General features: G+C 28.7%; 1 protein-coding gene across 2 annotated transcripts; it reads right to left on the bottom strand.

Moving 5' to 3' along the window:
• LOC111622833 (calponin-2-like) lies at positions 1-27,693 on the bottom strand. Of its 2 annotated transcripts, none has more exons than XM_023365255.1 (6): positions 27,522-27,693; positions 13,703-13,857; positions 9,213-9,279; positions 6,621-6,725; positions 943-975; positions 1-867 (listed from the first exon to the last, which is right to left on the bottom strand). In XM_023365255.1, the coding sequence occupies exons 1-6, from the start codon at positions 27,570-27,572 to the stop codon at positions 673-675; spliced, it is 606 nt and encodes a 201-aa protein (XP_023221023.1). In that variant the 5' UTR covers positions 27,573-27,693; the 3' UTR covers positions 1-672. The 2 variants fall into 2 exon arrangements, with proteins under 2 accessions (XP_023221023.1, XP_023221024.1); XM_023365256.1 differs by lacking the exon at positions 27,522-27,693 and adding an exon at positions 25,623-25,914.

The following is a 27,693-nucleotide window of genomic DNA, read 5'->3' on the forward strand; positions in this document are numbered from 1 at the left end:
TAAAAGCAGCATCATTTTATTTTTATCTCTAGGTCAGTGCCACCAGAACACTAACATTGTTTTTCTCTATTTTTTCCAGATAATCATTTCAATACTTAATCTTATTACAGTCTCAAAACACTTGTTATTACAGAAATCAGTTTTTAAAATCATCAATTAATGCTATTTAAAATCATTGTTAATAATAAATTAATACTGTATTTGAACTGAATTTCATTCATACACTGACAACATCAAATGTAAAAATTATAAATGGATAAAATTTATTTACCATTTTTAACCAATACATTTAACTGTATTGTATATATATATAATATATTTATGTATTTTTTGCAAGGCTTCCTAAGAGCTAAATTGATTAAGGCACTTCACTAAGGAAAATAGTACAAAATTAACAATTTGGCAACAATAAAATGTCATAAAAAATAGTGATATTCCAAAAGCAAAATAATAGCTACCTCTGTTAGTTAAGAAAAATTTATGGCAACCACCACTTTACATGGCACAACCTGATAACTGAAAGTGGTATAGGAATTGATTCAAAATAAGTTAAAGCAAATTTCTTTTTACAAAATGAAGTTTCTTCACTGTTGATGCAGAGTATGTATGATAATCTTGTACACATTATGAATTTTATAAACTGAAAATTTATTTTTGCTTTGTGAAATACTTTCATCTGCTATCTGGGATGATTTGTCTTCCTGCACCATAAGGAGTCATTCCTGCCTGAGATGCACCTTTGTTACTTCCTGATTGAAGACTAATAATTGTCTTTCCAAGTTCCAATGTTTGTTTATCAAAACTTCTTCTATTCTCATCTGACACTTTTACACCAATTGTTGGGCCGTTATATCCATTCTTTTGAGCCTTTAATGTACAAATAATAAAATTATTTTTGTATTTGATAGATAAATTATATAAAATATTAAATATGTTACTTACCAAGCCTCCAAGAGCAAACAAACAGTTAACGACCTAAAATATAAGATGCAATTAATAACAAAATAATTAAATAATACATATTATATATATAAATGAGAATGCTTTAATCTAAAACCCAATAACAAAACTGAAACAGATCTGTTTCAAAATCAAAACCATTCACACTTCTCCAGCAAATGGATTTATTCATTAAATGAACATACAAATGTTTTTGGTTTAATTTATAAGACTGACTTAGAAGTTTAGGAGTCTAAATACCAATTCATGTAAAAGGCTGAAAAGGCTTATGTGAATTGGTATTTAGACAGCTTGAAAACAAAGTTTTAAGGGATTTCTTACCAGAAATTATCCTTTACAATAGATATATCAATGATATGATATGGAAATCAAAATCAGACATCAATAAGGTTTTAGATGCTTTAATAACTCTAATTATAAATTTAGAGCAATGCAGTAAGAGGCCAAATTCCTTAATCACTCTCCAAAATGGATGTATTAATACCGTGTGGGTGTTCTACAAATTAAATTATCAACTGTTATTCATACCTTCCCATTCACATGACCCATTTGCTTATAAAATTGTGGCTTTCAGAGTTCTAGTCAGAAAAATATATACACACTGTTCAGACATCACAAACATTACGAAAGAACCCAACACATATAGAAAAAATAGCCATAACACATGAATACAATAGAAAACTAATACAAAACCTGGCATAAAAATTGGAATACAAATATACAGTGGTATCTCGGTATACATCTGCTTTAGAATACGTCCTGTTTGGACGAAACAAATTTTGCTTGATATACGACTTTTGTTCGGTATATGACATAATTCAATTATACGTGCCATCAATGAACAAGTAGCACTATCAGTGTACCAGACCAGACTAGATGCAGCCAGATGGCCGAGCGGTCAAGGTGGCAGCCTACTGCCCTGGGAGACCCGGGTTCGAATCCGAACGGGTCGAAAAATCCCCAGGAATATTTTGGGGTGGTCTGTTTGGATATGTCGGGCCCCGTCCCTCACCACCCAGCAGCTCCATTGTGGGCCTGGCCAAACCCATAATGGGCTTGCAAAAAGAGGCCCTCTTAGTGCCCACAGGGTGGAAAAAAAAACCAGACTAGACGTTCGATGTGCAATGGTTTATAACTTCGTTAAATTTCTTCTGATTTTAATTCGTAAGTAAAATTTTATTATTTTTATTAATCATGAATCGCAAAAAGGCAAATGAAGAGAGACAGAAAACTAAAAAAATGACTAGAATTACAATGGAACTGATGAAAGAGATTGTTGAGAAATACGAAGGTGGCATGCGCGTTCGAGATTTTAACTGTTGCCTACCATATTCCGAGAACGACGATATGGACAATCATGAAAAATAAAGACATTATTAAATCTGCTAACGTTGCAAAGGGTTAAATCAATTTCTAAACAGAGATTGAAGACATTAGATCATGTCGAGAAATTGCTTTTGCTTTGGATAACTGAAAAACAGTGCTGGAGACAGCGTATCGGAAGCAATTATTTGCGAGAAAGCTAAAAAGATACACGCTGATCTCACGAAAAATCATGCAAGAACTAGCCAGGAAAGCGAGGTGTTTAAAGCCAGCCATTTTTTTTACACGAGAACGGATTAATCATTTTTACATTACTTCTTATGGGAAAGGTTGGTTTGGTATACGTCCAATTTGGTATAAGTCCAAACATCAGGAATGGATTAAGGTCGTATATCGAGGTTCCACTGTATTAAGCATCCACACCCAGGGATCACCAGTGTACAACCTCATCTTCCAACAACTAAGCAAATAATTATAGATTTTGATCATAAGACTTGAATTGATTTATAAACAAATTGATAAATTTAAATGCCAGATTATGCATTGTAGGAATGCCACAATCTACAAACTGCTACTCAAGAGTAAGGATGAGACACCAGGTGTGTACTCAATCCCAATAGTAAATGAAAAGTTTAATCACCAATATAAATTAAATCTTTAAAATGCAGACTAAATAAACACAAATATGAAATAGCTAACAATAAATCAACAACTCTGTTCAACATGCCATAGAGCCCAGGGTGTCCACAAATCTAAACAAAGAAAAAAAAAATAAAACAGGACTACAATGAATACTGCTTAAAACATTGGAGATAATCAAAGCCACATTGAAAAATACTTGTATTAACCATAAGGACAGAATCCCTAGCTAATGATTGGCAGTCTTTCTTTGATAACCCCAAGAAACAAAAATACCAATATATGCAATAATGATACTACAGAGATTATGCATGAAAAGACTTAGGCATGTTTGTAGATTATTGTTCATGTTTATGTGCATTTATATATATATAATAAAATAATAAAATAAATAAATAAATATATTTTATTATTTTATTTGCTTTGTATTTCATTAATATGCACTGTATTTATCTTTCTGTACTTGGTATTTAATAAATTTTTAAAATATTGTACTACAAATGTTTGAAACATTCCAAATTGGAATTTCAGAACTGTATAGTTTGAAACTAAATCTGAGGCAGATTTATAGATTAAATCAAAAATGTTTGGTTTATTCCTTAAACAAACAAAAGTACAATTTACTGAAAAAAATGTGAATGGTTTTGATTTTGGAAGCATCTGTTTTAGCATCATGATGCAGAAGGATAATAGTTCTTGTCAAGGATCATCACAATGAATCTTATTGCTTGCAAACCTATCATTGGTCACAGGAAAAGCTGAAAACTTTCACCAAAGCAAGTGAAAGGTTATGTTAATTTATTTTTACTACCAAGGACCACTTAAATTTTTTCTAGAAGGTTCACTATCGTTCAGAATGTTACTGCAAGATATTCTAAGTCCTATATAGAGCATCAAATCAAAATATCCAAGCCTCCTTACTGATGGGAGTGATGCTCCTGCATAACAATGCATGACCCTATATTGCACAGTCTATTGGTAAAATGTTATTGGGAAATGTTGTGCCCTCTTTCATATAGCCCTGACCTGTTATCATGTGATTTTCACATGTGGCGCAATAAAAAAAACTAAACTAAAAGGACAGGAAATTGGACAATATGGTAAAGGAGGCAGTAACAATTGGTCCAACAGCAATCACACAAATTCTATAAGAAAGGTATTAGGCATCAGGTGTCTCATTAGAACAAGTGTCTAAATAGCAATGGAGTGCCTCTGGTTTCAACATACACAGAATATTTCAAGTTGTTCTGGAACATTTTGACTCCTCTTATATGTAGGTGTTATTATTTCCTACAACAACCAAGTACAACAGGTTTACATTTGCACATTTGAAAAAAATTAATAATATTAATAAATTCAGATCTAATTAAACATTAATTAATTAAAATTAACTAGATTAATTATTAATACATACATGTATGTAGTATTAATAATTAATCTAGTTAATTTTAAATGAATTACTTTCTTCAGTTAAAAATTTAATTGGAAATTTTCATTACTAACACTGTAACTAAAAGTAAACATGCAATTGTTTATATACAGTAATGAGGAAAAACAGAACTATTGAATCAATAGCAACTTTATTGCACATGCATTTTTATTAAATAATTGACTCTTACAGCAGTTTTATTGTAATCCAAATAATTCTTAATGTAACTTTTAGTAAAGACTAATAATGTTTGTTCATTAAACAAAAAAAAGTTTAATAAAATCTTAACTTTTTTTTGGAATGTGCAAAATTTAAACCTGTCATCATGTAATCATTATCATCAATCATATAAATTTAAAATTATTACATAACTTAATAAATCAAGTAAACATTGTCAAAAAATATGCACATTTATGCATAACATCAGCTAGCTAACATATTTGCTTAAATTGGCAAAATAATAACACTTTATGAACATAACATGAATGTTAAGAATAAACTCAGTATGTAAGGAATGATTATTATTCATTTCATCTGTAACCATATCTAACCAGTTTAATTTATTAATATAAAAACAGGTTGTTTTTGTTCAATGTCTTATTGCTGATTGGATTAGTAATCACTTAAAGTTTGTGGTAAGTAAAAATTATTACAACAGATGAATATACAGGATGTTTCACATAAGTTGTTACAAAATCAATAACTTGGAGAATATGCTTCTGATACAAACAAAGAACTGATGGTAATAAAAGTTTAATATTTTTACAGCATTAAAAAGACCTGTGAAATGAAATTTCAAAAATAGAACCCCAATGGATGCTCTTAAACTCTGAAAATGTTTTATTCAAGAAAATGCTCATAACTTTTAAAAATCATCATATTTATTGGTGTTTTGAAGGATAATATTAAAATGCAAATCCTGTGGAGTTTCATAAAGGATCAAATTTTGTCCAACAACCATGATTCAAGATATGAAGCAAAGACTAAGTGATGTGCGAGCTAAAATTAACAAAGCCATTTTTTTCTTTTGAAAAATACATTCTCAAAAAGAGTTTAATTTTTAACAGAGAATTAAAAAATTGGGGGTTCCACTTGAAATTTCAAAGTTGCCTCTGCTCTACTCAGAAGGGAAGAATGGGGGAGGCTTTTTATTTACAACATTAAAAAGACCAACCCACAAGAACCTTATTATATCCCAGTAACAACAAATTTTAATTAAAACTAATGTTTTTGACCATAATCATGGTCTTCTTCAGGCTTTTGACCAGTACGATTCTAATATGAAACACATCAAACACTGTGTTTAAATTATTTTAAAATTCAGAACATTTAAAATTTAGAAGGTAATTTTTAGCCATATGTGCTACCATAGCAATGAAAACATCCTTACACAACAACAAATAAATAATAATATGTACTTAATGGTGTAGAATAATGTTGCTCTTGTTTTTTCTCATATTACCACCTCCAAGCATAAGAAACATTATTGGCATCCTTTCTGCTAATACAATTGCCAGCCAGTCTGGCTTTGTATATTTCTAAAGCTTCCATGTTGCAAAGGTGCTCAACTTGATGTGACATTTTCACTAATTTAACCTTATGAAGATTGGCTTGTATTTTGGGGTTCGTGGTGTTGGCGGCTAGGACAGTGGTATGCCTTTGGTTGGCGATATCATACCCATGCTCCTGTATTCTTTTGTTTAGTGAGTGCTTCGTGGATCCGATGTACACTAGATCACATTGGAATCTGTGGTCTCTGGGGAACCATATATATTATCCTTCCCAGTGATTCTAAGAGAAGTTGTTTTATTAAAAAGATCCTTTGGAAATACTAAACAGTTATTCTTATTAATTTTTTTCTATTAGAAGGCTATTTTGAGCAATTGACTAAACACTATGTGACATATCCTGTATATTTAATAAAATTATTCCATTAAAATTAATATTGAAATCATAATAATAAATAACACTTGTTTATTGATACAAAAGTAATATCTGAAATGAATCATATCTTAACTATATTATCAACATTTTACATTCAATAATAAAACATAGTTAAAAAAAAACAAAAAAATTAATTTTTAATGAGCCTGTCATGAAGTTTATAATTTATGAGTATAGATGACTGAACTATTACTGTCTACCATACAATAAACTGAAAACTTTATGGTTTGTATACACACCTGACATAATTCTTTAATAAAATCAAATTACATTATAAAATCATTTCTTTATACATAGTATTACATTTATTAAAAAAGAATCTTACCATATACAGATTTTTTCTTTCATATAAATCATTCACTTGAAATAAATCATGAGACTTTAAACCATATTTGATACAACCTTTTAAGAACATTTCTAAATTCTCTCTCTGAAAATATATAAATACATTAAAGATGATAGAGACAATTGCATATATATTTTGTCTGTTGTATTTTACTTATTAATAATGAACATGAATTATTCAAAATTTATTTGTCACTTTCCAGTATCATTTAAGAGAACATCAAAAATTGGATTGTGCATAAATTTTTAGACATATGATGCATATGCTGTACACACTTGATTAGACCTAATGTAAGTCTACTTTTTTAAAATCTGTTTGAGGTGTGGGTTTATTCAATCCTGTAAAGTTAATTTGAATTTAATTTTTTTTTCTTCATAATTAGATTTTGGTATGTGTTAATGTGACTGACCACATGGGTCATTAAATGAAAATCAAAAATAATTCTAAAAAGTAACACAGATGACAAGAAATGTAATGCAATAATTTACACATAATTTTGAGTAATCTGTTTGCAGTAATCCAAAGCTTGGAAAATGTGATTCCAATAAACCTACATGTAGATTTATTCTGGTACAGTGGGTTTATTATTATTTTTTTAAATTCAATTGGAATGTAGGCAGGGTTGTCAAGAGCTTGATTTTTCTTATTGTATGGTAGCCATGTTTGGACTTTCTAATACAGGTATACCTCGCCTTATGTCAATAATTGGTTCCAGGAGAGGCAACGTAAGTTGATAAACGACACAAGTCGAATTTACTTGTCACTAGGCTAAACCATAAATTACCATTCCCGGTTCTGTATTTTATTTATTAATGCATTTTTAATAATATATGGTTAATAAGGATCTATTTTAAGCTTACAAACAAATAAATTTTAGTTTTTAGAAAAAAGTAATCTAAATTTACAAATGCATGTACTGTAAATATAGTACATACTTGTAAATGTATATATTTTAATATGATTTTTATATGCTTTAAACGCTTTTATAGTGATATTATGACTTCAATATTTGCGGTGAACGGACGTAAAGTCGAATAAAATAACTTAAACTTGATTTTTATTTTTCCATGTACTTTTTTGACAAACGACGTATAATCAGGAACGACGTAACTCGAAACGACGTAAGTCGAGGTATACTTGTATTTTATTTCTTCAAAAGATAATGTTTATTAACATAAAGCAGTCTTAAAAATTTTATTTTCTGTTAGTAAAATAACATTAATTTATATGATTTGGAATCACTACTCTTAAGTTTTCTCCAAGTTAGAAGAAAAATCCCTAGCTCCTTCTCTCAACAGTCCTGGATGTGGATTTATTTGAGTCTATAGTTCTAATTGAGTGCATACAGTGTTTAAAAATATAATTTGGATGAAAGAAAATATAAAAAAACAGAAATACTTTATTTATATTTAAGTTTTGATATAACCATCATTCTAGTAAATATTGTAATATGCCCTTTGCACATGTTAACAATTTAAAAAAAAAAATAATTTAATAAATATATTTAAAAAAAATAAAATTTTGATCNTTATTATTATTAAGAAAAAACATGAAATTCCTTCTAATAATTATTTGTCTATTACATGTTTAAAACATTTATACACAAAGAAATGTAGTCTCTCAATAAGTGATACACTGCTGGCCATTAAAATTGTTACACGCAACAAACACAAAATTTGCATGAAAGGTACTGTACAACATACTGGGTGCTCTGTACCTAAAGATTATTACCTGTTAATTTAATCATGTCTTCCTCCCATTATACTGTATTTGTACAATAAACATGATTCTGCTATTTGCTTTCCTTTCTGGTGTAGCAATTTTAATGGCCAGCAGTGTAGATGTTTTTTCTTTAGTTTTTTCAAGTTATTCAAAAAAACTTTTTGAATAACTTAACTTTAACTTTTTGAATAACTTAAAAAATACACATGAAATATGACATCAGTTAAATAGCTGCTTCTTCGATAGATATACATTTTCTTTGGATAAAGTTTTCCAAGATACAGAATTTTTGAATAACTGAGGCTATTTCTGAAAAAATTATTTCAATGCTTTGTTTAAGTATTTGAGTCAACTGAATCACTTCAATATTCTTGGCTGAACATCTGTTCTGTGGATCAATGGGCACTAGTTTATCTTCCATAGAATTAGTTCATTAAATTTTGCAATTAACTTTTGGATTCCTTTGGTATTGAGCACACAATTCTTATTAAAAAGCATGTAAGTTTTTTGCATTATTATTAAAGATTTTTTTCATAAAATATTTCCAGTGATGTATTCTGCAACTGTGTATCACTCTACTTTCCCCCCTCTGACATGCTTAAACAAAGTATGTCACATGTCAAATATTATTAGTAAAAAAAATAGCACAGCAAAAATCATCTACAGTTCAAATCTGGCATTACCTGTTGAGACATCCTTTATGTATACACATACAAACACTTGCAACTTATCAAAAAATTATTTTTTTAATGAACTTTTTGAAAATTAATAAATTTAAAATAAATATAACAGTATTTTTCAATTATTTTAAAATATTTTATGAAGTATTTATTAAGTTTTACATCATACCTGCTTAAATGGGGCTTTCATTGTGTTTATTTTTGATACAGCTCCTGGCATTAATTTATTTATTAACCTGTAAAAAAATTTCATAACATTAAAATTGCTATAATTTTTGTTTTCAATAAGTGTCTTCAGTTTTAAGTCAGCATATTAGATATCTTGAATATTTCTGATGTTAAAATATTTGTTATAAAATAGATTAATGTTAAATTACTAATTTTATTTAATCAATTTTTTAAATATTTAAACAAAACAAAAAGACATCCAAAATCTAAACACAGTATTTTGTTTTTTCCTAGTTAAAATTTTTAAATGTTTACATTGAAATAGAATGTAACATACACACATTTTAAAAAAATCCAGTGGATTTTTGAAATGTATAATAAGATTTTAATTATCGAAAGATATTAAAGCAGAAGACTACATATTATGTATAATTTAAAATTATTGTATTTTTTGATAATCAGAATTTCAGCATTTACCTAAAAATTTTTCTTACGTTAAAAATAAATATGCAGTCAAAACTAAGATTGGAAAATCTCTTTCTGCCTGTTTATTGTTAATTTTATATAAATATGATTGATACCATTTAGTTAGCCTAACTTGCCAACTACACAAATTTTCTATTACTTAGTAATCAAAACATTTTGTATAGCTATTTTCAATAAAATTTTTATATTATGTTATAAATCTTTAAAATTTTATTGTCAATTTTAACACACAATTCAAAAACTTTTAATAATGCTTAATTTTAAAATGAAATTGCAGTAGAGACAGTTTCCAAACTACAGTCCCTGACAAAGATTTATCTGGCCTATGTTGCTTCTAGACAATTAAAAAGATTTGCAATTTAAAAAATTGTTTTACTTGTGTTAAAAGATTCAAACTTAAGCCAAAAAGAGTAAGCAATATAACCATATTTACTTAAAAATAGAGGTCCAATTTTCTTGGTGTCAGAATATGGATATAATGAAGGGTGGTGTCGAGGTAACACAAAGAATAAGAGGACTAAAAAGGAATGTATGTTAGAGCACAACACATGTTCATAAAGTCGGAACCCAAGTACAACTTCCCTTGACAGAGTTTACATAACTCAACTCACCCCTCGCATAGCAGAGGAGAGGGCGCGACGATTATAAGGACAAAGGTCACATTCACAACTTCCTAAAGGTCACATTCACAACTTCCTAACACCCTCTCTATCGGTGTGCCCGGAGTCTGCTCATGCACTGAAAGTAATCATTTGATAATTTTCTTTACAAGCACTCTCGTACACATATATACATACACACACATACGTCATGTTACCTGTCTTCACCATTGTAAATAGTTACTGGTGGTTCTATCTAGACTTTGTTTAGTCCAAGCATCTTGATGTTTGTCTCATGTTTGCTTCTCGGAAGAGCCTTCGTTAGCACATCCGCTTTCATCTCTGTTGTAGGGATGTATTCTGTTTTAATTTCCTCCTTTTCTTGAGCTTCACGGGAGAAGTGATTCCTGATGTCAATGTGTTTACTTTCCCATGGTGAACGGTATTTTTGCTCAGCTGAATGGTGCTCTGACTGTCGCAGTAAACTATCGTCAGCGCATTCACATAACTTTCAAATTGCATTTCTCTTAGCATCCTTCTCATGTGGATGAGTTCCTTGGTTACATCGGATAGGGCCATGTACTCCGCTTCCATCATCGAAAGCGCAACAGATTTTTGTTTCCTTGATTCCCAGCTGATGGGTCCATTTGCTAGAATTATCATGTTGCCTGATGAAGACTTCCGGTCGTCAATATCTCCGGCCCAATCTGAGTCCACATGTGCGCACAGCTTCTGATCGCACTTCTCATAGTAAAGACCGTAATTTACAGTTGCTTGAATGTATCGGAGTACTCGCTTGGCCATTTTCCAATGAACGATAAATGGTTTAAAGCAGAAATGGCTTAACATGCTAGTTGCAAATGCCAGATCTGGGTGCGTCAAGTTTGCCAGATAAAGGAGTCCCTGATAAGTTCTCTGTACGGTTTTCCTTTCATTTCATTCATTTCACTCTGACTGCGGAGCCATCTCTTTTGTTAATTTTAGATTTAATTTGATCGGTGTTGAAACTGGTCTACATGCTTGCATATTAAATTTTTTTTAGGAGATCTTTAGCATACTTTTCTTGAGTAAGTTTTATCTTTCTGGTAGTCCCCTCTCTTTCTATCCGTATTCCAAGAACTTCATTTGCTACACCCAAATCTTTCATTTTGAATTCTTTCTGAAGAATGTGTTTGATTTTTCTTATCATCTCTAAGTTGCATAAGGCAATTAGCATGTCATCAACATAAACTATGATGATAATGTTGTCTCTGCCTTCATTTTGGATGTAAGCGCAAGGATCGGAACTTGTTCTCTTCATGCCTATGCTTAGGAGGTAGCTGTCTGTATAGTACTGCCTTTTTAATTGGACCTTTCAATTTATATCCTTTCCAATTCATTCCATGCTTCTTTGGAAGTTTCTACCCTCTTTATGTGGCTCAACTGGTTCTGCTTACTGCCTAGTAAAATTAATGCTAAGGCTTTTTCATCTTTTGTCTGCCAATCTAGTCGTCCAGGATCGGTGTCTGGTTTTTCTATGGATCCATTTACATACGACCAAAGTTCATTACAAACAAGTATGCTACGCATTTGTAACTTCCACGATTCGTAGTTGCCATCATCGAGTTTATCTGCATGCTGCGTCCCCACACTATTCATGGCGTTGTTCATTGTTCAGATGAGTTATGCCTTTCGTAAGCAAACAAGTATATAGCACTTACTTGAATCTCCAATTAGATCCTTTTCAAATGGTAAACCTCGATCATTAAACCCTTAAACCTAACCACACACTGCTACCATGTCAGAATATGGATATAATGAAGGGTGGTGTCGAGGTAACACAAAGAATAAGAGGACTAAAAAGGAATGTATGTTAGAGCACAACACATGTTCAAAACCAACTAAAGTCAGAACCAAAGTACAACTTCCCTTGACAGAGTTTACATAACTCAACTCACCCCTCGCATAGCAGAGGAGAGGGCGCGACGATTATAAGGACAAAGGTCACATTCACAACTTCCTAACACTTGGAAAATCCAAAAGTTGGATGACTAATTTGGCAAGTACAGATAAGAAAACATTGTTATTCATTATAAAGTTTGGGAAGTATAGATACTTCCCAAAATAAATAATATTTGTGATGTATTTTATTTGTATTCAATGCATTTTCTAATTTTTAATAAAATTCTGATGATTTTTTAAAAAAAATTTACATATATGTGTGCGCTAGATATTAAATCTCTGCAGCCCACTGCTGTTGTCAGAATTAGTAATGTAGCCCTCCTCTTGAAATGTTTGGAGTTTGCTCTCCAAAAATCAATTATCTGAAATTTATTTCAGAGTACTAACTCCAGAAATTAAAGTTTTTATATAATAAACAATCGTCAGTGATGATCTTTAAACCTGCTGTTGAATTTTCATACAAATTGTATTTATACTATTGTTATAAGTTTCTAAGTACAAATAGAAAATTTTCATGATTAAATTAATCATTTGACGCATTAGAAACAGCATTGACACAGGTAAGAATGGTATCAAGCATTTTTTTCAATTATCATGATGATCAAGCAAGGGATTTAGCAGAATTAAAATAATGTAGACTGTAATGAAAGATCTATACTTTTATCTATTTTTTAATAAATTAGACTGATTTTTCATTATTTCTTATCACTCTTACGTATTTAAATTTCTATGCCTTAATCTTTTATCATCTTATTAAAATTAAAATATCTTAAGTAAAAATATCATTTATTCTTTCCCTAGTAAATGTGATCAGTTATCTAAAAATAAATATACAAATATAAACATTTAGATTAATTTATAATATATGAACACACCTGAATTCCACTTGCCGAGTTTTTTCTTTTTATTCTCAAACGTTTTCAGCCTATTTGGATAGGCCAGAAACGTTTGAGAATAAAAAGAAAAAAACTCGGCAAGTGGAATTCAGGTGTGTTCATATATTATAATTTAATATTGCTGAGAAAGAAAGAGAGATAATTTAGATTAATGCCAAACAATTGCTGGATTACATTATTAATAGTAGCATTACTATAGACCAATTAAATATAAAGTAATTTTGCCTAGAGGTATACATTAGGTACCATCTCTTAATAATTATAATTAAACCAATATTTAATAATTAATTTAAAAGGTTCTGGAAGAAAATAATTGATCTGGAGTGGGACTCAAACCCATAACTCCTGTTTGTTGTGCAGATGCATTGTCAATTATGATACCTGGACTTCTGTTCAATCTTCACTTTCAGAACTATTTAGATATAAGCATACTGATTACTCACATCAGTAATTAGAAATGTAATCCAGCAATCGTTTGGCATTAACAAAAATAAATACTTTGGTTATTCAAAATTGTCCTGATCCAATTATTTTGGATATCTATGCTTCTCTACTGTACAGAAACTTACGTGCACAGAACAATTCCATCTTTCAAACAGTCTGCAAAATCAAGTTGATCTTTAAATCCTTTTTCTGGATTAGGAGGTTCAATATCTAAATTTGTAACATTTTTTATCCATTCAAGTGCTTGTAGAGCTTGCTGCATATCAAATTTTGCTTGGGCCTATATAATAAAAACATTAACTATTAAAACATTTTTTATTCATAATAGTAGAAAAATGAATGAATAAAAAGAAAAAAAATGTATTGAATAAAACTCGGTTTCTGAATTAAATGAATATTAATTATTTAATATTGGCTGATTTAAATAACATACGACAAACTATTATTATATAAAATGGATCCAATTAGAAAAAAATTTCAAAAAATAAAAAGTTCAAAAATTCAAACTTCACAAAATGCCAATCACCAAATCTATCAGTTTGTCATCTTTTTGAATTATATAAAATTCTGCACATAAAATTATCTAGCTAAATTCAGACAAAAAAAATTAAAAATATAGCTGATAAACCTCAAAGTAAGGGACCAGAAGGTAAAAACTCAGTTAAAATAGCAAGAATAAAAAGAAACAGAACAAGTGAATTAAATGCCACATTAATAAACATAAACAAGCTTTAATACAAATTAAAAAGTAGGAAATTTTTCTTACGTTTATAAAAACTGTATTTTTGATTTTCAAAATGTAAAAACAGTATTTTAATCTAGTGCAACAATCATTAAAAGTAATATTTTTTATACTAAAAATTAATTAATTTGATTATTAATTCTATGTATGTTTTGAGTAATTTTTTTTATTATTATTCAATTTCATATTACTTAATTTGAGAGAATTATGGAAAAAAATTGTTATATTAAAAAAGTTCAAATTTCAGAAAATTTAAAACAATTTATTACAATAATCTATAGAAAAACATACAAAAAATTTATTATAATGTAAGTTTTAAAACTGTAATTTTATTTTATTAACTATTCTCAAGGCAATTAGAGATTGGTTGCCTTAACTAAAACTTTTACTTTGCCTTAACTAAAACATTTAGAATATTTGATTATTGACGAGACTATATCTCGTCTCTAAAATTACACTGCTGTCAATGACTGCACACCTTAGAGGTATGAAGGAGTACATGCCAGGAGTTGCAATTTGGCACAAAGTATTTGTGTCCAAATCATATGCACATAAAATACAAAATGCCAAGACTGTTTGTAGAAACAGGAGCAAGTGACAAGACCATGTCTTAAAGAATGAGCAACATGTGTTGCTCGTTCTTTGAGACATGGTCTCATCCTAAGAATGATTTCATCATTTCACTTGCTTCTATTTATAATTTTTTAAAGATTAAGAGTTAAAATTTGAAGGAATGAAATTTATGCTATTAAACTGAAAAATTTCATAGAAGAGTTGTAATTTATTTTTCTTCTATTTTAGATTTAAAAAATGCACTTATCTTAAAAATGGAGTAAAAATTTTATGGGAAATGTAAAGTATCAGTTTTCATATTAAACAAGACTAATTTAAAAATGAGGATTTGAGGAAATCACCTATCATTTTTCAATAAAAAACAACACTTTAAAAAACTTTCTACATAAACGTTTTTGAAAATAAAAATATGCAAAATTTCATGTTAACATTTATAGCTTAAAAATAAATCATATTTCAGTGATTCAATATGACATCAAATTATAATATGCTCAATTTAACTTTTTGGATGAAATTAAAGTCATTATTATTATTAAATATTTTATTTCTTATGACTACTTACATTTAATAAATTTTAATTTAAAAAAATGAACAACATAAATATTTGATAAAATTTGAAAATTTGTATTATTATTCTTGGAATTCACCATAAATATAAATCATGTGTATTTTTAGCACTAAACTACTGTTAAATCTTAAAACATTTCATAATTCTTTTTCCTAACAACCTTTTAACTCTCTTCTAGAAATGAATTATTATCATCAGTGGAAATAATAGGTACAGGTAAGCAGTAGGCAAACATTTGTGCAGATAATTTGTGATTGGGCTGCAATTTGAAAAAAACTAACCCATAAATTCCCATTGTTGTCCATCTGTATGTCTTTCCTTAATCTTGAGAACAGAGTTAGATAGATGAAAGATGAGACCAGATATGGAAACCTCAGGGGCAGGAGGTCCCAATCAACTATATACCAACTTCCAATGTAAACCAGAAGTCACATTATTTCAATTCAAAACTTCCCCTGAAAGGAGTTAATATATGACCGGCATGACTATTGTTAAAGGAAAAGTATTATGTACAGGGGCAAGTCAGTAATAATTTGAAGTGGAGAGCATATTTTTTAAATTAAATAAATAAAAAAATATAATTAAAAACTGTAGCCTGGCATTATGACAATGCTACAATAAATAATTGCTCGTTATATATTGTGTTACATTGAAGTTCTTATAAAATTAAAAGGGCACTTACAGATTAACCCAATAGTATTATTAACTGTAATGGTAATGCAAATTCAAGAATTTACAGTCACTGTTTTGTAGCATGTTCAGATGAGAATGAGAGTACAGCTGTCCCTTGATAGTCCAACGTTTTGCAATCCGACATGCTTAGTAGTCCGACACACCTCCCGTCAAGGTACCCGTCCCCATTATGTGTCTGCTTGCACAGAAGCACGTCATGACGTGAATCTCCCCACCCAATTCTTACACGATGACACACATTTCGTGTGTTTTCCGTGAGCAGTTCTGTTCGAACAGTTGGAGTAGGGAATATTGTAGGCTACTGCTAGCAAAACAATGCCAAATATGTAATCACTTTCGGTAATCTGGACACTTTTGGTAAACCGACACCCCTTTGGTCCCATACCTGTCTGATTATCAAGGGACAGCTGTAATTGTTTAAATACTTTGTTTATTACCTTTGAATTCATATCATATCTCAACTAGTGCAAAATTTTTCAATCTACATTACAATGCAATAAAAAGATGGAAAGAAAAATATTTTATTATATTTAGAAATTTAATTGTGTTTATGTTATGTTTACTTTAAAAATAAAAAATGTAATGTGAAATTGACAGTTTACAGCATTTTTGGATAGAATAAACAAGAGTTTTGCTTTCATAGCATTTTTTCTCTGTTTAGGAGATCTGCATGAAAACAGTTAAAAAGAGGAGAGGGAGAATTTTATTGATTTGCCAACTGCCAAGTTTGTAGACTCAATTTTTTTTAATAAATTGTTGTTCTAGTTTGAGCTTGCCTTGTCTTTTTCCCTACATTAATAGTATTACTTCAAATCTTAAAAAAAACCCCAGAATTAGTTTTGAATAAGAAATTAGATATCTTACTTAAACTTAAAAATTAGCATAAAGTAGCTTATGATCTGATTTAACCATTTCCTAAATTTATAATTTACTTTTTTATTTTTATACAGTGATATACACAAAGATAGAGTTTGGGCTTCATTAGCTAGATCTGGCATTAGATTCTATGTGAGAAGAGCAAATTTTTCAAAATTTCAATAAAAATCAGATTACAAAGGAGAGAATATGTAGATGAAAATTACATTTTAAATACAAAAAAAAATTAATTAATTAATTAATGTAATTAATGATTACTTTTTAAGACAAAAAACATAGTATATATTATGGTGTCCATTTTAAGAAATCAATCATGAGAGGAGGGGAAACTTGGAATATGATGTCTTTCACTAATAGAATCAACATTTTAAATGAAATAAGTACAATAACTTTTTCTACAATTATAGCAGCACATTTAGCAAAGAACTGTTACTACCAACTGTGCTGCTGTTGTTATAATTTTTATTACCACTGCCTTTTATTTAGTATTACTTTTTCAATTCATTCTTATCATTCTGTTTACCTTTTTATTTCCTAAGCTATTTCATCTATTTAGTCATTGTGATACAAGTCTCTCTTATTACAAGTTTGTATAAATTAATTTTTTTAAAATTGGCTATATTTCCAAGCTTTACTTTCCCCATATTTATTTCATTCTATCTTTTCAATTCCACATTTCCTTCCATTAATCAAAGCAGTATGTCTGGCCATAAGTTTTATATCCTCTATATAACAATGAAAAAGTTTCCTTATGCAATTATTAAGTTCCAATTAATTAATCCTGTCAAATTAAAGTAGAAGATCATCAATAAAAAATGCTGTGCCACATAGTTTATATCTGCACTCTATACAGTATAGATATCTCACAGTAAACAATTCACAAGGTTGCTGACCTATGTTATCAGTTCAGATGCTCTGTAAAGCAGGATATGGTTTCAAGAGATGTAGAAACATTTTCAAAAGAGCTGCAGATTAGTGAAAGTTAGTAAAACAATTAGTTTCACAATTAGGATTAACAGAAAATTATAAAGAATATAATCATATACAGAGACCAATTTTGACAGATTTCCTTAGATCCTCTTAGCAACTCAATATTAATTTCTGCTGTTATAAAAGACTAAAGGAAAATTTCACAGATATAGTTAAGTCTTACAGATCTTAGTTATAATCAAAAAGAAACAATCATACTTTTCTTATATTCCATTAAAAATAAATTTTTGTATTAAATCAGAATATCAAAGAACTAGCAGATTATTATAGGCTTCCAATGAGAATAATACAAAGATTAGAATACTGTATAAGATAATAAAATAATTCAAGTAGCAAATATAGATGAGGAGAGTAAGAGGAATTTAAAAATGCTTATTGATAGATTAGAAGGAGAAATTGTTAACCAAGATGTTAAGGAATCATGGTAATACTGTAACAGTAAGAAATATGCAGCAACATTATTTGGTAATAAAACCAAATATTGTTACATTTAATAAGACTAGAAGCAAGAGTTACCTAACCTTAAAAAAAAATCTGTACATTGTACAACAAAGTTTTGAAAGAATGGAATAATACTACTTTTGGATACCCGATGCTACTTTTTGTTATTTCAAGAATTTTTATAATACATACATAATGCAGACTTTCAATGAATGATGATAAAAATGAAACATTAAATTAAACAAAATACAAATTAAAAAATACAAACGCTTTCTTTTAAGAAAGCATTTGTACTTTTTTAATTTTAGAATATTGCCAACTGTAGATAGTAAGAATGGAATGATTATCAAGTTAGCCAATTAACAATGAACAATCAGTAACTTATTATTTTTTTTAAATGTAAAAATTTTTTAAAAAATACTGAAATTTTATAAGATAAAAGGTAGAAACTAAAAATGCTGTTATAATAATAGTTTTGTTCAGAATCTACCAATTAAAATATATAAATATTTAAACCAGAAATAAATACTAAAGTCAACCTATATTTAATTTGTTTTTCAATAATTTCATACATCATCCTTGACCAAGCTTGGTTACTACCCAAGATGAATAAATATTATTCATGAATACTCTAATACTAGGAAATACTTGAGACTCAATCTTGATTATAATATTGTAAAAAATAAATTTGAATACTACAAATAACAATATCATGTAATTGCTACAGTTGCAATGGCAGATCCAAAAGTACCCAAAGAAGGGCTAACTCAAAAATTAAAAATATTTGAATAATTTAAAGTACCTTTTATTAACATGTACACAACAATAATTGAGATGATCTGATAAACAATATTTACCACCAAAAATGTTTCTAGAAACATTTTGATGTTCAAACAAATAAATTTTAATTTTTTTGTGACAATGATATTCCTTGTATCTGCCATTGCATACAGACAGTACCTGTTTAGCTCTGGTTTTATTTGTGAAGAGAAGAAGATTAAATCATGAATGTTTTGAATTCTTCTTTTCGTAAATAAAAAAATCTGCAGATGGTGAGAATAAGAACAATTATTTGTTAATCTATTGTAATTGAGATAAGAATATGTAAAAAAGAAAAAGATACTTTAAACTCAAAATTAAAAGTTTGAAGTTTCATTTCTTAAAATTTACTAAAATTGTTTCTTTTTATTTTATTAGTTTACTAATGAATTGAAATAAATAAAACAATTTAAACAACAAATATATAACTTTAGATAATTACCTAAATACTTAGTGAACTTAATATTAGTTCATCTAAGTATTCAAGTATTTGAAATCTGGTGAATACTTGCCCATTTCTATTATTAATTTTAGCAATCATAGATTCAATTCGTATAAAAAATTGCTCAATGTTTCAATTTTTTATCATTTTTTCCTCATTGTCATTGGTTAAACCCTATTGTTTGTTTGTTAAGTTATGGCAATGCAACACTTCGGCGATCTGCCTAGGGGGAATGCCTTCTAGGTGGTCTTTTTTAAGGGAAACTGGCCCCTATTTAGGCGTTAAAGATGTGGAGAAAATCCAGAAAACTCCATGTGGCCACCCATCCGAGTGAGGTGCAAATCCACAACCGAACTCTCAGTGTTCAGGGTACAAAGACCACTTGGCCACTGGTGGTCCGGTTAAATCCTATTGGTTTATTCTCTATAGTAGAAAGTGTGCAACATGATCATATTACTGTAATAAAAAAATTAATGTTTTTATATTCACATAATAGGTCCAAAGGAAATCAGGGTCTAATGTTTAGTTAGCATCCTGTCCATCTAGCAGGTCTGCTATGCAAAATGCTAAAGTAGGAGACTGTATAGTTAGCTATGTAATTAATTTAAAAACTGATATAATTGGCACATGTTCTTCAGCTATTAGTTCTTAAGTTAAAAATGCTTGTGTGCTCTGCACTCTCTTCCTCTGCTCTTTTAATGCCCCTGGCACCACTTATCCCTTGGATTACCAACTGCTCAGGGACCTGGGATCTAGTCCAGATGATTAAAATCCCATTCCCTCACCACTTTTTTCTTCACTCCCATTGTTGGCCTGACTGAATCCATGATGGACATGAACAACAGTCCTTAATGCCCAAGGATAAAATACAGGAAAAAATCACCACCTATCATTTGTAATAGCTATAGTTACTAACTATTCAATTTTGAAATGAACTGCTCACTGTAACATGTCTTGTCTGGTGTCCAACAAAGTAGTCAAACCAAATATTGGACTATGTCATCCAAATAATGTACTGTGATAAATTTACTAATTACTTTACCATGATAAATTTTCATTATGCTGCAGTGGTTGGCAACACAGCACTTGACCACTTTCCCCAACCTACATGACATCAGACTGAGACTAACTCGCTTTTTGGGTTAATGTGCTACTGTCCGGTCATTTACCTCATCACGTGCTCCAACCATTGTTTGTGGTCAACGTGATTGTAACTTTTGTATATATTCTGTAAAATATATTCCTGACTACTGGTGGATTCCATCGTCTGTCCCAAGATCATTTATTCAACATAATGTTGACGCTACTCGTGGATGCAACCGGATGATCGAAACAACTGATTGAGGAGGCCACTAAGGCACTCCTCAAGAGGTGTGCCTTAGTGGCCTCCTCAATGCTATTTGTCTAACAAAGGGACAGCAAGAAATAGGGATCATTGATTTTGATCATACTTGGTGAGGTCATAATACATACCCCAACAACAAATCACCAAGAAGTAAGGAAAAATACTCAAAATTAAAGGAGAAAATTGAGGTTGAAAATTGCAAATCACTTAAAACTTTTAGAATTTCTGTCATTTGTAGAGGGCTGGTGACTTGGTGGGGTGCGCCAGTTTCATAATCATGAAACTGGCGCACCCCACGTGTTTGGTATCTCAGTGTTATCAATGTGTTCTTTTTGTTTTTTATTTTCATTCAAAATAATAATTTTAAATTTATTCTTGGTATTTTTAAAAATTTATTAAATTTATATTGTCAGAGAAAGACTGATTTATTATTAGAAAACTACAAATGCACAATAAACAGTAATAAAACAATAAGATCCTCTGTTAGTTCAATGTTACTTAAAACAACCTCATGGAGTTTGATGAGTTTGATCAAAATCAGTGACCCCAACATTGTTCTATCCTCTCTTAAGTTTCTTGACTTTGATTTAAGATAATGTTTTATCTTTTTACATGGAATATGGATTATGTATGATAGTTATAAGATTTTTCTTTGCAGTTCTATACTGATGCCATTCTGAGCAAATCAGCAAGACAATTAATATTTCTGGTCATTGCATTTTTCCATCATTAATCAATTGACTTATGTCACAATTACTTCCACACATCAGACATTCAAATACAATGTAGTTAATCAAATAAATGTGAAATAATTGTATAAAATAAAAACTACTTGTTCAAGAACAAAAAAGTTTCCTTTCAAAACTAGGCAGGTAGTACTGAAAATTAATCAGATGTAATAATTGACCGCGAATGAAACTGAAGCTTATTTCTAAATATATATATATAAATTTATTAGTACCATAACATATCATTACTTAAAAGTTCAGGTTTAAAATACAAAAAGCCAGCAATTTCTAACAGAAAAAAAAATATGTCACCATGATTATTCTGAATTATTATTAATAAAGCCATTGTTTCTTTAAACAATCATTTGTGAAATATTAATTTAGTAATTTTAAATTTAAGTAGTAGTAATGCTTTTCTGATGGAATGATTATTTACTCCAATAATCTCAGTAAATATTCCAATTAATTGTCAAGTGATGATTATTAGTACAACTAACAATCAGCAAACAATTACTCAATACATCTCTAGTTGATACATTATAAAAACAATATATTTTCAAAATTTTTTTAGATTAAAAAAGTATTTAATGAAACAAAATCAGTTATTCAGTATCTTTTTTTAGTTTTTAAAAACTATATTTTTGGTTCTTCTATTTAAAAAGATACTTTGGTATGTTATTCATTTCCTAAAATTTGAAAAATTTTTAAAATTAATTCTTTCATTTTTATCCAAGTGATTTTAATGATATTGTAATAAAATAATGACTAAGAATTTTGTTTCTTCAATCTGTGGATTCTAAAAAATATTTAAAGTACTGTATACCATTCTTCTGAAGATTATTCTTTCAAGATTTTACTGTACTATTAATAAACAAGGAATTCTTGACGGTTTATATTCAGGGATGTTGAAAAGGAGGAGATGAGATTTTTCAGCTTGGAATCCACAGAAACCATGGCAGGCCACAGTAGTACTATCCCTATAAATTAATGTTATTTTTATTAACAAAAACTAAATTCTTTAAAAGTGTGTTTTATTAATAAAGAAACAGTCTAGTATTTCATTTGTTCAACTAAAACATAGCAAACAGGGCTCATTCTACCCTTGGGCCCATATAAGTGTTCAATGGTTGTTTATAAAAAAAACTTAGACAACTAGAACAGAAAAATGGTCTTTTCTGGAAAGAATCAAATATTAGACAGAAATAAAAATATAGTTATATGAAAGTTATATGTATTTTAATAAAATTTTGCCCTAAATATTAAGTTTATGGACAAGACACTTAGTATAGTGAAAGTATGGCAATGAAGCTAAGAAAGTAACATTAAATTCCACTTGAATCTTTCAATATTCTATAACTACATTTACTAGTGAAAAGTCTACTAAGGTCTTTTGTGTGAGAAAATAGTATCACAGATATGGACTGTTAATTACAGAAGGAAATGAAAGTTTCATAAGTAATTTTTATTTTAATATGGCCACTAATATAGAAATCCTTGCATTTTTGTATAAAACATTTTTACTAATATGTACTTCATACATTAAGATTTTTTCAAATATAACATACCTAAATACTTTAAGTAGGAAAATTATTATTTCTTTTGTTTGCTTGTATTTCTTTTTATTTTTTGTTTGTAGGATACATTAACAACAGTGTTATCTTTAAAACAATTTTTAAGATAGTATTTTAATATTTTATTATTTAAGAGATTTTTAACTAAAGATTTAACTTTAAACTACTCTAAAATATATGTTCTAGTAAACTTAAAATAAAGAAAAGCTTTTTTAATAAAAAATTAACTTTTCAGTTTATTTTTACCAAGATATATTCTAATATAGAAAAATATTTCAATAATGCTCACCACTTTAATTTTACAAATTATAATAAATTTAAAATAAATAGATCATATTTATCACATCAATAATAGATAGAAGTGTTTTAAAGCAACTTAATATAAAAGTATGCAAGAAAGTAGTTTTTTCTCTTGGCATTTAGAAATGTAGCTTTTACTGAATTACGAATTCAAACTTGAGATTTGAAATTATACAAATACATAAGAATATATATTTTGAGATAATCATACTAATTTTTAGATTTAATTGAAATGTTAAATGTTACAGGATTTGTTAATTGGATTTGGAGGAAAAGGCTTGTTTCTGAAGTTCCAGCTGGATCAGTGCTATAGCCAGACTAAGACCAAACTTTGAATTCATCTACAAAAATCTTAACTGGTCTGGTTTATGGCATATTATATAAAATGTTTATTGAATGAAAAACAAAATGGTTAAAATTAAATACAAGTTTTATTTAATGTAAAATTCAGAATTTCATATTACAAATGAAATTCAGAATTAAAATGTCATGTCATATCAAATCTTAATTAAATATAAAATTTGATCAAGACAGATTGACAAGCTCTGTAAAATACAATTAAATATATTGGTTGAATGAACACACAATACTTAAGTGATACTAACATAAATCAAAAAATTAAATTTGATTTTAGTTTCAATAATCAAGCTTTATTTATTTCAGTATCAAATATTACATCATACAAATAAATTATATTTATCCAAAAAGATTAGCTCTATAAAAATTATTCAATTTATTAAGACTTGCTAATTTTGATAGGTGTGCATATAATATTGATAGTAATTTTATAATTAAACTAGCTGCAAGATCCCGCTTTGCTGCGTTTTTATTTGTATGTAATAGTATAGTTTTTTTTATATATATAAAAGACTGTTTTTCTAAGTAATCTAGAATCAAGCTGCAAGGACCCGCTTCGCTGGGCAAAAAGTAACGATAGTGAAGATTAAGATAATTACATTATAGCTAATCTTACCCGTTTTCACAAAATGCAAGAATTAGGTCCCCCGTTTCCAGACTAATTAGAGAATTTTTACGTTTAGTCAAACGAACAAATTTCAACGTTTCTGGAACGTTTTCAATCGTTCTATAATCGAACCAATTCGAATTTTATGTTCGAATTTAATTCGAACAAATTCGAAAAAATCGAACAAAACATTCGAAATAGAAAGCCACTTTCAACCACTTTCAGCCTCATATCTCCCGCACCCTTATNCATACATGTCCATTTTTATATAGATATAGATATTTAAACAAGATAAACATTTTATTTCAATTTACATTAAAAAAAATTAAAGTTTGATTACATAGATAATATTATGATTTTTTTTAAAGTTTTTATATAAGTTACATTATTGTTTTAATCTTTTTTATATTTTTAGTATTCCAAAACTCAAAACTAGATACGATATTTCTATACTTATAAACATGCAAGTTTAATAAAAATATATTTATAATTTAATTAAAAAGAGGAAAAAAATGCTCAGTTTTTTCACAGAATTATTCATCTTATATTCATTCTTTGTTATGTTTGTGCATTTAAGTATTTAACTAGTAGTAAAAAAGTTTCTGCCTGAGAAGAATTTGAAATATTTTTATTTCATTATATATTTAATTATTAAAAAGATACTGAATACATTTTTCCAGCATTTCTGAAATCTGACTTTAATAAATGCTACTATATTTTGAAAACTATTAATCTCAACCAATAATGAATAACCTTTTCTGAATGAAGGCCACAAAGAAACTTCATAGGCGTCTGGCTTTACGTGTGCCAAGTACCAAACTGCCATTACACTAAAATAATATAAGCTAATGATATGCAAACTAGTAATATAATTTATCAACATCTTTTCACTAGTTAAGTTTAGTTTGAATGTTCATCATCAATGGCTAATCAGCTTAATTAGGATTGCATATTACCACAAGATAGAAAACAGAAAAATAAAATTGTTATTACCCAATATAAAATCACCCAAACTCTGGGGCCATATATTTAGGACGTTGTAGGCCAGGACTGATCAACTATAATTGGCTGAATGGCCAAGGCAGTAAAAGCATCAGTCTGCTGCTCTGATGACTTGGAATTCATATGGATTTGACCCAGGAATTTTAATAGATAATCTGTCCAGGATATGGTACGCCCTGTCCTTTACCAATCAGTTACCTACAAGGTGGAAACAGTAATGGTAAAAAAAAGTCTGAACCAATGGTGTATAAACTTTTCAACTAGTGGACTTCAAACATTTCTTATATTCCATATATATGAAAGATCTATTTCTATCATTTGTAAGTGATATATTATATATGTTTGTGGGCCAGATTTAGCCTAGGGCCATAGTTTGGGCACCACTAAAACTATAAAAACTCTGCAGAAGTTCAGCTGGTAATCTTTAATATTAAATAGTTTATTTTCTAATTCTTCAAACAGCATATACACAACTGAAATTTTTCCACACAACATTTTTATGCATATAGACTAACAAAATTTATAAACTATAATTTTTATAGCTATGTAATTTTAAAAAATGTACACACACAAATATCAAACATCTTCATTAATATAACAAATTATATTACAGTATATGTTAGTAATTTACTATTATATTATATTAGCAATATTTTTATTGAAAATTTAATAAAAAAAAAAATACTTTAAAAATTTATACATTCTATTAAAAAGACTAGAAACTTTGAGTCATTATAAGATTAATTATTAGTAATGTTATTGGTATTAAATAACACAAGTTTAACTTCAAGTACTACGAAAAATAAGAATCTGAAATATAATTAAAAGTTTATTTAAATCTTTATTCAATTGTCTTTGCTTCAATTGTTTTATATTCTTCCAAAACATATCCACAAATCAGTAGATTTTTTTGTCTAAAACTGTAAATAACTTTTTCTACATGGAAAAATTTGCATTAAAGATTTTTACTAGACTAAAAAAAAGCAAAATAAAAAGATTAGAACTGCAAGATGATCTTCCAACAAGATTTTTTCACTGGTCATAATTTAACATCCAACAAAGCTTCATAGCTTATCAGTTATTTTGGAACTAACAGAATATAGTATTTAAAAGATTATAAAACTATTATTATTTATTAATTTCACATTTTTTAAAATTAAAAATTCATATAACTGTTCCAACACTTGCTTGTTTTGAAGTGAATAAAGTGTTACCAAATCACTTAACTGATTTGATGATGTGTGAAATTATAACATCTTTACCTGATACTATAAAAATAACAAAAACTGATATAAAATTTAGTTAGAAATACTTAAAAATTTTCGAAATCAATTATAACAAAATGAAAAAATATATTTTGAAACCAAAAATTGCATAAACAAAAAATTATATATTTTAAAAACTGACATGATATTGCAGAATACACATATTTAAAGTATCAAAAAACTAGTGTCTTATACAATACAAAATGTGGGGAAAAAAAACAGAATAATCAATGAAATATTAAATAACCAAGTAACCTCATTAAAAACAATTGCTTTTAGTAAAGAAAAGGAAATCATTCGATTAATTTTCAACTCTTTCACAATCATTCAAGAGAACACATCTAGGAAATTATTAAATGGATCACGGCTAAACGGAGTCTCACATTCTAGAAAATTCCGGAAAAAAAGGAAAACGGAGAGTTTCACTTTCTAGAAAATTCCGCACGTTAAATATGTCGAGAGCACTTTTAAATAATATTACTTTGCATTTAATTCGCTATTCTTGAGAAACGGAATCGCCATGTGAAAAGGTGACGCCCAAACGATGTTTGTCGCAAACTCGGCAACCACCTGCAAGATTTCTAGACAAACTTAATTTATCCGCTGTTTTATCAGTAAAACTTACCTTTAATTGGCATTCTCGACTTAATCCGTAAGCGGGACCTTGATAAGCCATATTATAAACGTCTACCGTAAAGTAAAGACGTTTAATAAACCGTTCGACTCGCGTTTCGCTTACAGACGATATCACCCACAAAATGGCGATAGGTGGAATCGACCAATTAAAACAGTTATTA

The sequence above is a fragment of the Centruroides sculpturatus genome, unplaced genomic scaffold, assembly GCF_000671375.1.
Source record: "Centruroides sculpturatus isolate CEXI.00-Female unplaced genomic scaffold, Cexi_2.0 scaffold332, whole genome shotgun sequence".
Lineage (NCBI taxonomy): Eukaryota > Metazoa > Arthropoda > Arachnida > Scorpiones > Buthidae > Centruroides > Centruroides sculpturatus.